Source organism: Parasteatoda tepidariorum, chromosome 10 (genome assembly GCF_043381705.1).
Source record: "Parasteatoda tepidariorum isolate YZ-2023 chromosome 10, CAS_Ptep_4.0, whole genome shotgun sequence".
In the NCBI taxonomy this organism is placed as follows: Eukaryota; Metazoa; Arthropoda; class Arachnida; order Araneae; family Theridiidae; genus Parasteatoda; species Parasteatoda tepidariorum.
The window spans coordinates 85,847,223-85,859,878 of record NC_092213.1 but is presented as its reverse complement, the minus strand read 5'-3'; the positions used below and the strand labels follow the sequence as shown (position 1 = coordinate 85,859,878).

The 12,656-nt window shown below is 34.7% G+C and overlaps 1 protein-coding gene across 5 annotated transcripts in view; it reads left to right on the top strand.

Moving 5' to 3' along the window:
- Window positions 1-12,656, top strand: part of LOC107439610 (Calbindin 53E) — a 59,475-nt gene that overhangs the window by 14,898 nt on the left and 31,921 nt on the right. For 2 of the 5 annotated variants that reach the window (XM_071186576.1, XM_043049158.2), the window contains exons 3-4: window positions 6,426-6,505; window positions 12,367-12,459. In XM_071186576.1, the coding sequence (XP_071042677.1) occupies window positions 6,426-6,505; window positions 12,367-12,459 (173 nt within the window). Of the gene's footprint in view, window positions 1-361; window positions 617-6,425; window positions 6,506-12,366; window positions 12,460-12,656 lie in introns of those variants that run through there. The other 3 variants (XM_043049157.2, XR_011637951.1, XM_071186575.1) reach the window with 3 other exon arrangements.

Sequence of the window (12,656 nt, the reverse complement as noted above, 5' to 3'; positions counted from 1 at the left end):
AACGTTTTTACAATTCACATAAATTGTATTTAAAAAGAAATTACGAGCAAAAACGTTGCATTATATATATTTTTTTAAAAATAAATATATTTCCGTATAAAAAGCGCGAATTCTTTTCTCTCAATAAATAGTGACTGATTATCATCCAAGCACCAATAATTTGAATAGTTTATCAACAGGAAAAAGTCAACCGATTTTATTACATTAAAAAATGTAATTTTCAGATACTCAATGCTTGACCAAGACACGTAAACACTTCATTTCATCGCGGGACGGTAAAAAAAGAAAAAAGAAAGAACTTTTTCTGCACATGTTTTGATTCAGAAATTGTGAGTGGGGGAAGGAAGAGTGGGAGCATTGCAGCAGGTGTGCATCGATCCACGCTTGCGCACTTGTTAGCATTTATCTGTTGAAAATAAAATCGTCTGCGGAAATAAAGAGTTCCGGAAATCAGAAGGTAGATTAGAAGTCGTCATGATGGACGAGCCGATGAGGAAACCCCGCAAATCGAATTCGAGTAACTTCATGAGGCAATTTCGGGATAAAAATACGCGGGAACTCAAAAACTTAACGGCCAGCCAATTCATGGAAGTATGGAGCCATTACGACAGGGACGGTAAGTTCTTCTTCTTTTATTCTCTCTCTTCTAAATGACAGGATTATTTGTTTTGATTATCCCGTCCTCTTATGACATTGACTCTTCACTTTAACACTAGATTGCCTGAGGAAGTCATTTTGACTGCTTGTCATTCTGACTTTGCAATTTCTTCAATTCGAAAAACAATGATGTATATAATGACACAATTTTTAGAATTTTGTACAAAATAAAATTTTTTTATTCTTAAAATTTACTAATAACTTGTAATATAACTGTAAATAAATATAAAAAATTATCTAAAATTAATTTTAAACAAGTTTTTTTCTACATTATTTATTCTTTCAAGTCATTTTGACTGCTTTTGGGCAATATTGTTGACGTCGCACTAGAGCTGCACGATGGGCTATTGGCGACGGTCTGGGAAACACCCCTGAGGATGATCCGACGACATGCCATCACGATTTTGATCCTCTGCAGAGGGGATGGCACCCCCGCTTCGGTAGCCCGACGACCTGCACGCGAAGTCGAGCACTTTACGGTAGAACAATTTAACGAGGACCCATACCGCACACCCTCGGTCCCTACGCAGACTGATTCAAGTGGTCACACTGATCGCAGGCCAGTGATGCTTGACTTCGGTGATTTGCTGGGAACCGTGTCTTAACGATCAGTCCACTGCGGGCTTTGGGCAATATAAGTATATACGTTTCAGTCTTTCTAGTGTTAACGTCGTTTATTCCAATTTTTACTTTGTTAGCTTGAAACAGATTATAGGTTTTCAACGTGCGGGCACCAAAAATTTATATTATTTTTGAAGGGGGAGAGAAATTAGCATTTTGTAATTCCTAATTTAATTCCTAATTTAACATTCGTAGAATAAATAGGAACGTATCTGCTGCTTATTTTGTTGCAAATATTCTCCCAGTTCCATTGCAGATTTAATATATAATTATTCAAGCAAATGATTGGACTGCAAGTGCTGTCATAAATTGTTGAGATGAGTTTTATGAGATGACGCATTGAAACCCTTCAGATCGGTGGATACCAGCTAGTAAAGGCGGCTTGTGCGCAGTGTAGTGATACAACCAGATCGTTGGTGACGAGGGGTTTTACCTCCATGAATGGCTTGACCACAATGAGTCGCTTTTCTTATAAACTAGTCAATAGACCGCAATGGCTCAGGGGATAGAGCGTTCGCTTTCCTATGAGGCGAACCGGGTTCGAATCCCAGTCTCCCAGTCGATACGAGTTCCGCATCCAGCTTGCACCGACCACAGTGCTGACATGAAATATCCTCATTGGTAGACGGATCATGGGTTAGAATTCCATTGCCGTCAGGCTAACCGTGGGAATTTCTCGTGGTCTTCCTCTCCATGTAACGCAAATGCAGGTTAGCTCCATCAAAAAGTCCTCCACGAAGGCAAAATTTCTCCCAATACTCGATCCAAGAGTTCCCTTGTCTTCTGGATTGGGTTCAGAATTACAAGGGTCGGTTGTTCAATGATGGTTATAAAATAATTAACTGATTGTTTCTAAATCTTCCAAAAAATCGTTACATCTAAAAGTTATTTTTGCCGACTTTCTTACATTTTGCACTTAATTTAGGCTAACAACACCCTCAATAATTTATTTCCAACTCCTTAAGAGAACNAAAACCATGGATTTACGAAATATAGATTTTTTGTGTTCATACGATAGATTAATGAAGAAGGTAACATAAAAGTATGAAGCTGATCAACTTTTTTGAATAATTACATCTCAAGTTGCGGACCGGACTGTGCAGGCAGGGTTTCCTAAACTTATGAATTTTGTGTGTACCCTTTTTAACTTTTTCGTAACGCTGTGTACCACTAATAAAAAAATGAATNTTTTTTTTTTTTTTTTTTTTTTTTTTTTTTTTTTTTTTTTTTTTTTTTTTTGGTACCAAGTTTTGTTGATAAGTTTATTTGCATCAGTGAGAAGGATGATATTGTTCTTGCTGTGATAACAGCTGCTGCGGTAAAAAAATGGCACAAAAGTTAAAAATCACTGTTGACGCCACTCATTATTAACTGTTAACTCTGCAAAAAATAGCCAATAGAAAAATACGTAATAGTAGAATTTCCTGTTTGTAAATAAAATTTTCTGAAATTTTCGTTTGTTGCAAGATAATTCGCATAACAACGCGAACCCCCGCTAAACTGTTCCTGTACCCCTGGGGGTACGCGTACCACGCTTTGGGAAACACTGGTGTAAGGGAACTGGCCTTGCATCAGAAAAGTTCTGGGTTCGAATCCCGGGCAAGGCATGGATGTTCTTTCATTCTCTGTACTATCTGTCCATATGGTGGGAGCAACGTTGGCCCACCCAATAGGATGCCCCTGAAAGAGCAGCCAACACATCTGTCTTGCAAATGCTTGAAATGACGAAATGTTAACACGGGTGGGCAGGGCTGCCCATCAGGCTAGACTAGGCCATGGATTGGGGTACCTAATGATTAGGGCTGCCCTTAAAATGGATTTTTTGAAAATAAATTTCAAAAAATTAAGAAAAACAATGATTTTTCAAAATGTTATGATTATTTTTTAGTTCTAATTTTACAAAATAAAGTAAAATTTAATTTATTATTATTTATTTTAATTTTAAATATGCTTTCTTAAATGAAAAGATAGATAAATACTTTTATCTTTGAATAAATAAAAAATATACGAGAAAAAAATTTAATCTAAGGGCCCCCAAAATTTGAATGGCCTAGGGCAGTGTTTCCCAAACTTATGACTTTTGTGTACCCTTTCTAAATTTTTCGTAACGCTGTGTGCCACTAATACAAAATGAATGTATTTTTTACTGTAAAAAAATTGCCCTACAGTTAAAAATCACAACTGGCTGTTGATACCCCTAATTATTAACTGTTAACTCTGCAANGTAAAATTTAATTTATTATTATTTATTTTAATTTTAAATATGCTTTCTTAAATGAAAAGATAGATAAATACTTTTATATTTGAATAAATAAAAAATATACGAGAAAAAAATTTAATCTAAGGGCCCCAAAAATTTGAATGGCCTAAGGCCCCGCGTACGCTGGCACTGCGGGTGGGCATTGGAGAGAAAAAATATCACAAGTTTCGTCTATGGCGATTACACGCTCAGATAAATTTTCTTAGGATGAATGTCCGTTATTTTTCAGTTTGATAACGATAATGTTATCCAAAAGTTTTATTTTTAAAAAAACATTCCATGACTCAAAGTTTTTAACGAAAATACAAAATTACTTTCTTCGACTCACTATGTTAAAAAATTGTTTTTATAAAAACTCACCTTACAATGGAACTTTAACATGGTGCGTAGCGTTTTTAAAAAGTCCTTAAAGGTGCTTATTTTCGATTTTCGTACTTTAAAAGCCCTTAAAGGTGCTTTTTTCATGGGCTGTTTTTAAAAAGTGCTTGATTTTCCCTTTTCCCAAATGAGGTTTTAATTCTTAGCCATGTCACGTTTCGCCATGTATTATGCAAAAGCGTGCTTTTCATATTGTTCTATTCAACGTTTTTACAATTCATTCGACCACTATCCATTTCGACGTTACATCAGTCCATAGCGCATGAAAGCGCCAATAATTTTACATTATTTTATCATGATCATGTAAAGCAGGGGTGTCAAACTCGCGGCCCAGTCAATCTATCCAACGCGAAGTAAAAATAAAATAGAAACGTGAATTAGAAAGGAAACTAGCATATAAAATTATAATATACTTTATTTATAAACTATACGGATCATTTTAAATTGTACGCGCGAAAATGTAAAATTCTAATTGGCTTGCGGCACCTGCCATTCCAGGGATACTGCATCTTATCGCAGAAAAAATTTCAAATCTTAGAACAGAATTTGAAACAAGGCTTAAAGATTTTAATTCTTTGGAAGATAAATTTTGTTTGTTTTCTTCGATTTTCTCAATAAATATAGACTCAGTAGCCAGTAATATGCAAATGGAAGTCATTGAGATTCAGTGCGACTCAAATTTGTAGACAAAATTCATTGAAGTGGGTGTGCCTGAATTTTACAAATATTTACCGGCAAGGTTTGAAAATACTCGAAAATTCGCATATGAAATTATTTCCATGTTTGGAAGTACTTATCAGTGCGAGCAGTTTTTTTCTGTTATTAATGAAAATAAATCTCCTGTCCGAAACNCATATGAAATTATTTCCATGTTTGGAAGTACTTATCAGTGAGAGCAATTATTTTCTGTTATGAATGGAAATTAATCTCCTGTCCGAAACCGTATTAATGACGCTCACGTTGGGTCAATTTTGAGAGTAGTCTCGGCCAATTAAATTTCTCCCGAAATAGGAAAGATAGTAGCAGAGAAGAGATGTCAAATATCAAACAATAATTTTACTTTATATATGCTTATTACAATGTACTATTCAAAAAAAAATATTTGTTTCCGTAAACACTGATTTTTTTTTGAGGCCCACCTAAAGTTAAGCATTGTTTATTTGGCCCAAGTTTGCTTTTGAGTTTGACACCCCTAATGTAAAGTCATTGAAAATTATTTTGCGTTTTTTAATGTATATAGTGCTTAAAAATATTTTTTGAGTGCTTAAAAATTGCTTATTTTTTGTTAAATAATTTGGCTACGCACTCTGTTATACATATATAACAGGAAAATTGACTAGAACCTAAAATAGCTGTTTTAGTAATAGCTGTTCTAAAAAGCTAAAATAACCCTCCTCCAATGGTCAGACGAAATATCGTTCTGTCCATTTTATTGATTTTCTGACCATTCTATGTCCATAATGCCGAATGCAGGTTTCTGATTGTTAACTTTGTCATCTAGTTTCGAAAAATACATATCCTTGCTGGCATTAGAGCGGAATTCAGCTAAATTTTCGCAATGACGATGGCTCACTTAAGCCAATCAGAAGCCTGTATTTTTGTAAACATGTCGCATTTTGCTATATGTAAAAATGCAGGCGTTTAATGGGTCAAATGTGTCCATAGAAATTGCGAAAATTTAGCCCTAGAAATTTAGAATTAGAATTAGAAATTTCCGCCCTAGAAAGCCATGGATTTACGAAAAATAGTTTTTTTTGTGTTCATGTTCATACGATAGATTAATGAAGAAGGTAACATAAAATTGACGGATTTTACACTGTACTGATATTTTGTTTAAAAAAAAGTTCATGCATGAAGGAAACCTAAAATAAACTTTCAACTCGATTTGGGGGATCCCCATTCATGTGAGGCCCAGGGCAACTGCCTCTTATGTCCCTGCCTTTATCAGGCTCGGAACACAATTAGGTTTAAAACAATTCTTTTACTATCTTATATAAATAACTGTAAAAGTGCACTCGTAGTATATTAATTGAGAAAATTAGATTATTTTAAGCAATTTTGAATTTAACTGATACATAAAAAGATTTCATTAAAAAATAAAATACCCGGATCTTCATCATTCGATTTGTACTTCATTAAAAATGTAGAAAAAATGTTAAGTTGATAGAAATTGTTGATGTCATTGTGTCAGATGTCCATAAATCGTTTGTTTTCACTTATTCATCAAATATTTCACTTAATATTTTGACAATTACATTTAATGACTTGATATAAATCAACAATGTTCAAATCGTTTGTTTTCACTTAATATTTTGACAATTACATTTAATGTTTAGAATTAAATCAACAATGTTCAAATCGTTTGTTTTCACTTAATATTTTGACAATTACGTTTAATAACTTTAATTAAATCAATAATGTTCAAATAACCTAAACCAATTTATGAGATTTTTCAATGAGATTCAAATTTTTAAGGAAAGTCGGCCATTGAGAATTATTGTTGTTTCAGGAAATGGTTTTATCGAAGGAAGAGAGTTGGATAAATTTCTGAGAGAGTTCGTCTCCAGCGTTTCGGATACAGAACCGGAAGTAAGTAAAATTTATGAGAATGGCTTTCATTTTATAACTTTAGAGGTCAGACGATTTCTCAAAAAATATCAACGAAGCTTCAAGAGGGTCCGACAATAAATCACGAAAGTGTTTTGGAACAGAACAGAAAATTTAGTTTGGAACGTTTTAGTTAGTTGGTTGCAATTATAAGAATTCATACAGGTATATGGATATTTTTATTAAAAACTTTTTTTTTGCCATACATTTCCTTAAAGTCTGTAAAAATGTTCAATAGATTAAAACAAAATATTAACAATAAAAATTGAAAAAAGTTCATTTGAAAATTGCGCAGGATATGAGTATTTAAAGTAGTCATTTTACGCTGCGTGGAAAATATTAAAATTTTTTTTCTTCATTGTTTTGTTGTGAATCGTATTGGGTGACTCATGAAAAAAATTCGATTTGAATGTTTTGAAAGTTTTTTCTAGTAATTTCCAAAAGGACTATTTTAATGGCAATAAGATAGGACGACTCTAAATGCTTATATCTTGCGAAATGTTTAAGAATATATATATATATATATATTGTGGGGGGCGGAGTTATTCGGCCATGCCAACCGTCATCTATCAAAAGGTACCTCGTGATAGAATCAAGTTAGCATGCTTTATATACTAGTGAATGTTGTTCAACTTTTGTAGTGGTAGTTACGCCACAGTACTCCCCCACCAGAATTTTATCAGGGATATAATTCGATGAACAGATCTCACTAGTTGATGTACTTGTGAAAGACCGGGAGAGAGTCACCGGATTTTTTGAGTGCTGAATGTGAGAGGTGTATTAACATCACAGTCGAAGTCGCTCCTGTGTTGCCATTAGCAGTCGAGAGTATGCAGGCGTTGAGAGTGTAGGCGATGTGTGAATGTTCGAGACGAGACTGAGAAGCAACAGCGCAGGAGGTGAATGATGCATTCACAAATAGCAAGTCAACCGTACAATGTGGACTATCCATCGAAGTAGGCGTANTTTCTAAATATAAAATATAATGCAGATTAATGAAAAGAGAAGAAAAATTTATTAAAATAAAGTGTTTAACAAAAACTTTGTTTTTTCAACAAAAAGAAATATTAAAAATCTCGTTCAAAATTTAAAGAAAACATGGAAAAAATTATAGAAAAAGGGAAAAAGGCGAAGAAAACTATTGAATTATTTTGTTAAAATAAAAATCTGAAAATAAAATATCAATTGATGCAGATTGATGCATTAATATCAATTGATGTCAGGGGTCTGTTTAAAAGAAATTTGGGTCCGTTAACGGACCCTTTACAAAATATCTTTTCATAAAAACGGACCCTTCACAAAATATTTTAACTTAAAAACGGACCCTTCACGAAATGATTTTTCTTTTAATCGGACCTTTCACAAATTTTTTTATCTTCGTTATTATTTTGTTAATCGAATAAATCCTTCCCAGGGCAGAAAACGAGAAAGATGGATGTAAACGTTGTCTTCGGCAGACGATTCTTCCATTATTCGTCCGAAATGAATATTCTGCGTTCAGCAGTAAAGGCTAAATACCAAATATTTATATGTTGCAACTCTAATTTAGTAGCAGCAATTGCTGTTTATTTTTGAAAACTTAATTTTTTTTAATTTTAATTTTACAGTGTTGAGCATAATCTTGTATGTCTTAACAATTTAAAAACTCCTTGAACAAGTTTTTTGCTATAACCGGACCCTATTTGCACAAATTCATAAAAGCAGGACCCTGATTAAGAGAATGTGACTTAGCGTTTATTTTATATTCACACATTACGAGTCATTTTTTCACAATTTTACAAAAACCGGACCTTTTCACAAAATGTCTGGACTGACCCTGTAACCAGTCATAAATGCAGTATGAAAAAAAAAAAAAGAATTTGTTTGATCTGGTAATCCTAGGAAGAAAACTCTCTCTCTCTCAAAAAAAAGAAAAAGAAAGAATTGAAATTATTTTCAAGGCAAGTGCTCCAATAACCTTCTTATTTATTGATTTTTCGTATGAGCTTCTAGGAATAGACTCAGATCTAGTTTCTGAAACGAATGTAACAATTTTCTTTTGTACATTTAAATAAACTCTCATCAGTAAGTTAATTTAGTTTTAATGAATGTTAGATATAATCGATAGTTTCCAGGACGACGAAGAAAGAATCGTAAAAGTCAGATTATTTTTGCCGCATTCAGGGGTAAAAATAAAAAGACGTTTTGCGTACTCCGCGAAAGGGAAATTTACTTATAAAATATTAATCTATAGAGTCACAACAGGTAGAGCGTTACATAATAATTGCCATATGGCAAGAAAATTCTTCGTACGCCGTTAGGGGCACTCTTATGGATTGGCTGCGAGTTCAAACAGGTTTATAGTTTGTCTAAAGTAAGAACTCCCCTAACCATTCGTCTGGATCCGTGGCGGTGACTACGGTAACGAGGTATAACTATTTCAAGTAGGGGTGAAATCAATTCCTCTGGGGGTACTGGATTGGAGATCGATCGTTCTCTGATTCAGGTCAAAATTACGATCTGTGGATGTGTGAATGGGTTCGCCCTATAAAACGGGCTGTGACGTGTGTATGGCTGAAGTCGAATTCTTGGCTATAGAATGGCTCCACTGAAAAACAAAAAACGCGCACTCTACCTTAAATTTGCTCGATATCACCAAGCAGGCTTGCCGTGTGGCAAGTGGCATTAGAAACAACAACAACAAATAGGGGTCATTGTTTAGGCTCGGGTTGGCGAGTCTACTGTGTTAAAGTGAGAAGAAGCTACCCTCCCTCAAATGCAACATTCATTCTTGTTTCCATAGCAGCAGACAGATTCAAACTTTGTGGCGGTGGGAGTTCTTACCGTACACAAACTATCGGGTTGTTCGGAAAGTAATTTCGATTTTCTGACAGAGGATTTAATTGTATTTTTTCGAACCCAACTTCACAATTAAGCAGCATTATCATTATATGTTTTGAGAGATGATATAGCGAGGCTTGTGTGTGAAACAGTTCAATTAACTCTACGCAGTTGTTTTTGGTTGGCGCCCTTTTAAATATGGAGAGCAATAAGCAGCATTTTCGTCATATTTTACTTTTTTAGTATAGAAAAGGTAAAAATGCTGTTCATGCCAGAAAGAAATTAGCCGATGTGCATGGAGAAGATGTGTTGATAGTAGGCCAGGGCCAGAAATGGTTTGCAAAATTTCGATCCGGCAGTTGTGATGTCGAGGATGCACCATGTTCTGGAAGGCCGGTTGAAGCTGATAAAGACATTAGTTGATTCAAATTGGCGAATAACAACACGTGAGATCGGTGAGAGGTTAAATTTATCGAATTCAACTGTTTATGACCACTTGAAAGGTTTAAACTCGATATATGGGTTCCCCATGTTCTCACGGAGAGAAATTTGTGTCGTCGCGTCTGTGATTCGCTTCTCACGAAAATGATCCGTTTTTAAAGCGCATCATTACTGGGGACGAAAAATGGGTTGTCTATAACAATGTGAAACGCAAGAGAGCAAAAAAGATGACCCGGCTCAAAGCATTTTGAAAGCCAATATCCATCAAACAAAGGTGATGCTGTCTGTTTGGTGGGATTTTAAAGGAATAGTTTTTTTGGAGCTTTTACCGGATAACACAACAACTGGTTCGAAAGTCAACTGTCGTCAGCTGGACAAACTGAGTGATACACTTCAACAGAAAGGGCCAGAATTTATCAACAGAAAAGGTGTAGTGTTCCACTAAGGTAATGCGAGACCTCATACAAGTTTGGTCACTTGCCAAAAGCTTTTATAGCTTGAATGGGATACACTGCCACCCCCACCGTGTTCTCCAGATCTGTCGCCTTCGGATTATTATTTGTTCTGGTCACTGCAAAACTTTTTGGAACGTAAAACCTTTAATTCAAATGAAGAGGTCAAAAATCGCCTGGATTAGTTTTTTGCCAGCAAAGACCAAAAATTTTATGAGCGTGGAATCATGCTACCACCAGAAAGATGCAAAAGGTGTTGGACCAGAATGGCCAAAATATAATGTAATAAAATATCGATTCATTATGCGAAAATTGTCTTTCATTTAGTCTAAGGAAAATCAGTTGAGGCAAAATAATTGTACCCTCTTGCTTTAAAGAGTCATTAAATCTAGATAAATTGAAAAGTATCAAGATCAATGAATAATTCTCGTTATTTTATGAGCCCAAATAATGCACAGTCAGAGTAACTTTCTAAATATAAAAAAAAATAAGGTCATAAACTGTGTGACTCTTTTTCACATTTTTAATATTCGTTTAGAAATGCTCACAGCAGTTGTGAAAATGGTGTACTACTAGGGAGTGTTGTTTCAAGTAAGGACAGAAGCTTCGAAAAATAACCTTTAATGATTTGGCGAGAAAGTCAAATGGTTCCAAAAACTCTTGAATGGTTACGATTTCCCATTTCCCTAAACTCTGCCGCCATTATTATAATTTTTACTGGCTTTAAATCATTTGTAAACACACGCACTCACCCAAAAAAAGAAGAGGAAAAAAAGATTACGGAGTACGTATTTTCTGATACGAGGCGCATCCAGAAAGTAAGTTTCCCTATTATTTAAAAAAAAAAAGAACCCATATTTCAGGAACATATTTATTGGCAACAAGTACAGCAATATTTCAGCTATTTGTCAACATAGCCACCACCAGAATTGAGACATTTGTCGTATCGTGAGATCAACTTTTGTATCCCTCTGTCGTAGAACTCTGCCGCCTGTGAATGGAACCAGCGTGTGACAGACGTCTTCAGCTTGTCGTCGTTGCCAAAACGCTCAGCAGGAGGACAGGAATTTCTTGAGGTGCAAGAAAACGTGAAAATCGCTGGGAGCAAGATCAGGGCTGTAGGATGGATGATCAAACAACTCCGAGCCAAATTACGTCAAAACAGCTGCTGTGCGTCGAGCCGTATGTGGACGAGCATTGTCATGGAGGAGCACAACTCCTGCACTAAGCATTGCACGCCTCTTGTTTTGAATGGCACGTTGCAATTTCCGCAGTGTTTCACAGTAACAGTCAGCGTTTACTGTTTCACCGCGTGGTTCCATTCACAGGCGGCAAAGTTCTACGACAGATGGATACAAAACTTGATCCCACGATACGACAAGTATCTCAATTCTGGTGGCGGCTATGTTAAAAAATAGCTGAAACATTGCTGTACTTGTTGCCAATATGTTCCTGAAAGTATGAGTTCTTTTTTTTTTAGATAATATGGAAACTTACTTTCTGGATGTGCCTCGTAGGTAAGTGTTTTCTCGGTGGCTTCCTTCCCTCGATGGCTTGTTTTTAACTTTTAATGATCTTTCGAGAAAAAAAAACGTGGGAAGTAAAAAAAAAGGTGGAAATTAGCGATTAATAACTTCTTGAATTGATTTGTCAAACAACTAAAAAACAATACTATTCAACTTATCGTGAATGGTTAAAAAAATTAGGGTAATTTCAACTTTTTAAAATGGTGTTCAATGAAGAAAATTCACAGTTTTAGCCATCTTGAACAAAAAAACATTTTGATTTTTGTTCTTTCCAAATACAGTCGAATCCCGCTTTAGCGAATTCTTAGGAAACGAAGCAATCACAACGCAATAACGAAAATTCGTTCTACCGATATTACGAATTTCAACATGAACCCAAATTATTTTGTTACATTGGAATTATCCGCATAAAAAAAAATAGTAAATATTGCATTTAATTACAATTTTGATGTATTTGTACTCCACCAGTAGAAAATATCAAATCAGTATTTTTAAAATTTCACAGAAACAATTCAATTTAAAAGGAACAGCGTATATATGGAGTGTGGTCTGAAAAAAAATAAACTCTTTTTATATTTTGAGAAAAATGTTTTTTTTTTTGCAGCAAGTAGTCTCTGACTCGATGATGATTGAATTGAAGGAATGTTTTATGGAAGCTTATGATGATAACAAAGATGGAAAAATAGAAATTAGAGAAGTAGGTAGAAAACTTTCTTTTTTTGCAAACAATTAGATTCGCCCGTCGAACCTAATATTTATCCAATTGAGAACTGCTTCAATTCATAAATACGTAAAATTTTTGTGGCAATTGAACTAAAGGAGTCATCATTTTATGACCACCAGTCGTGTTAGTTCTCGAACTAGTAATCGAATCTTCTTATATATATATATATA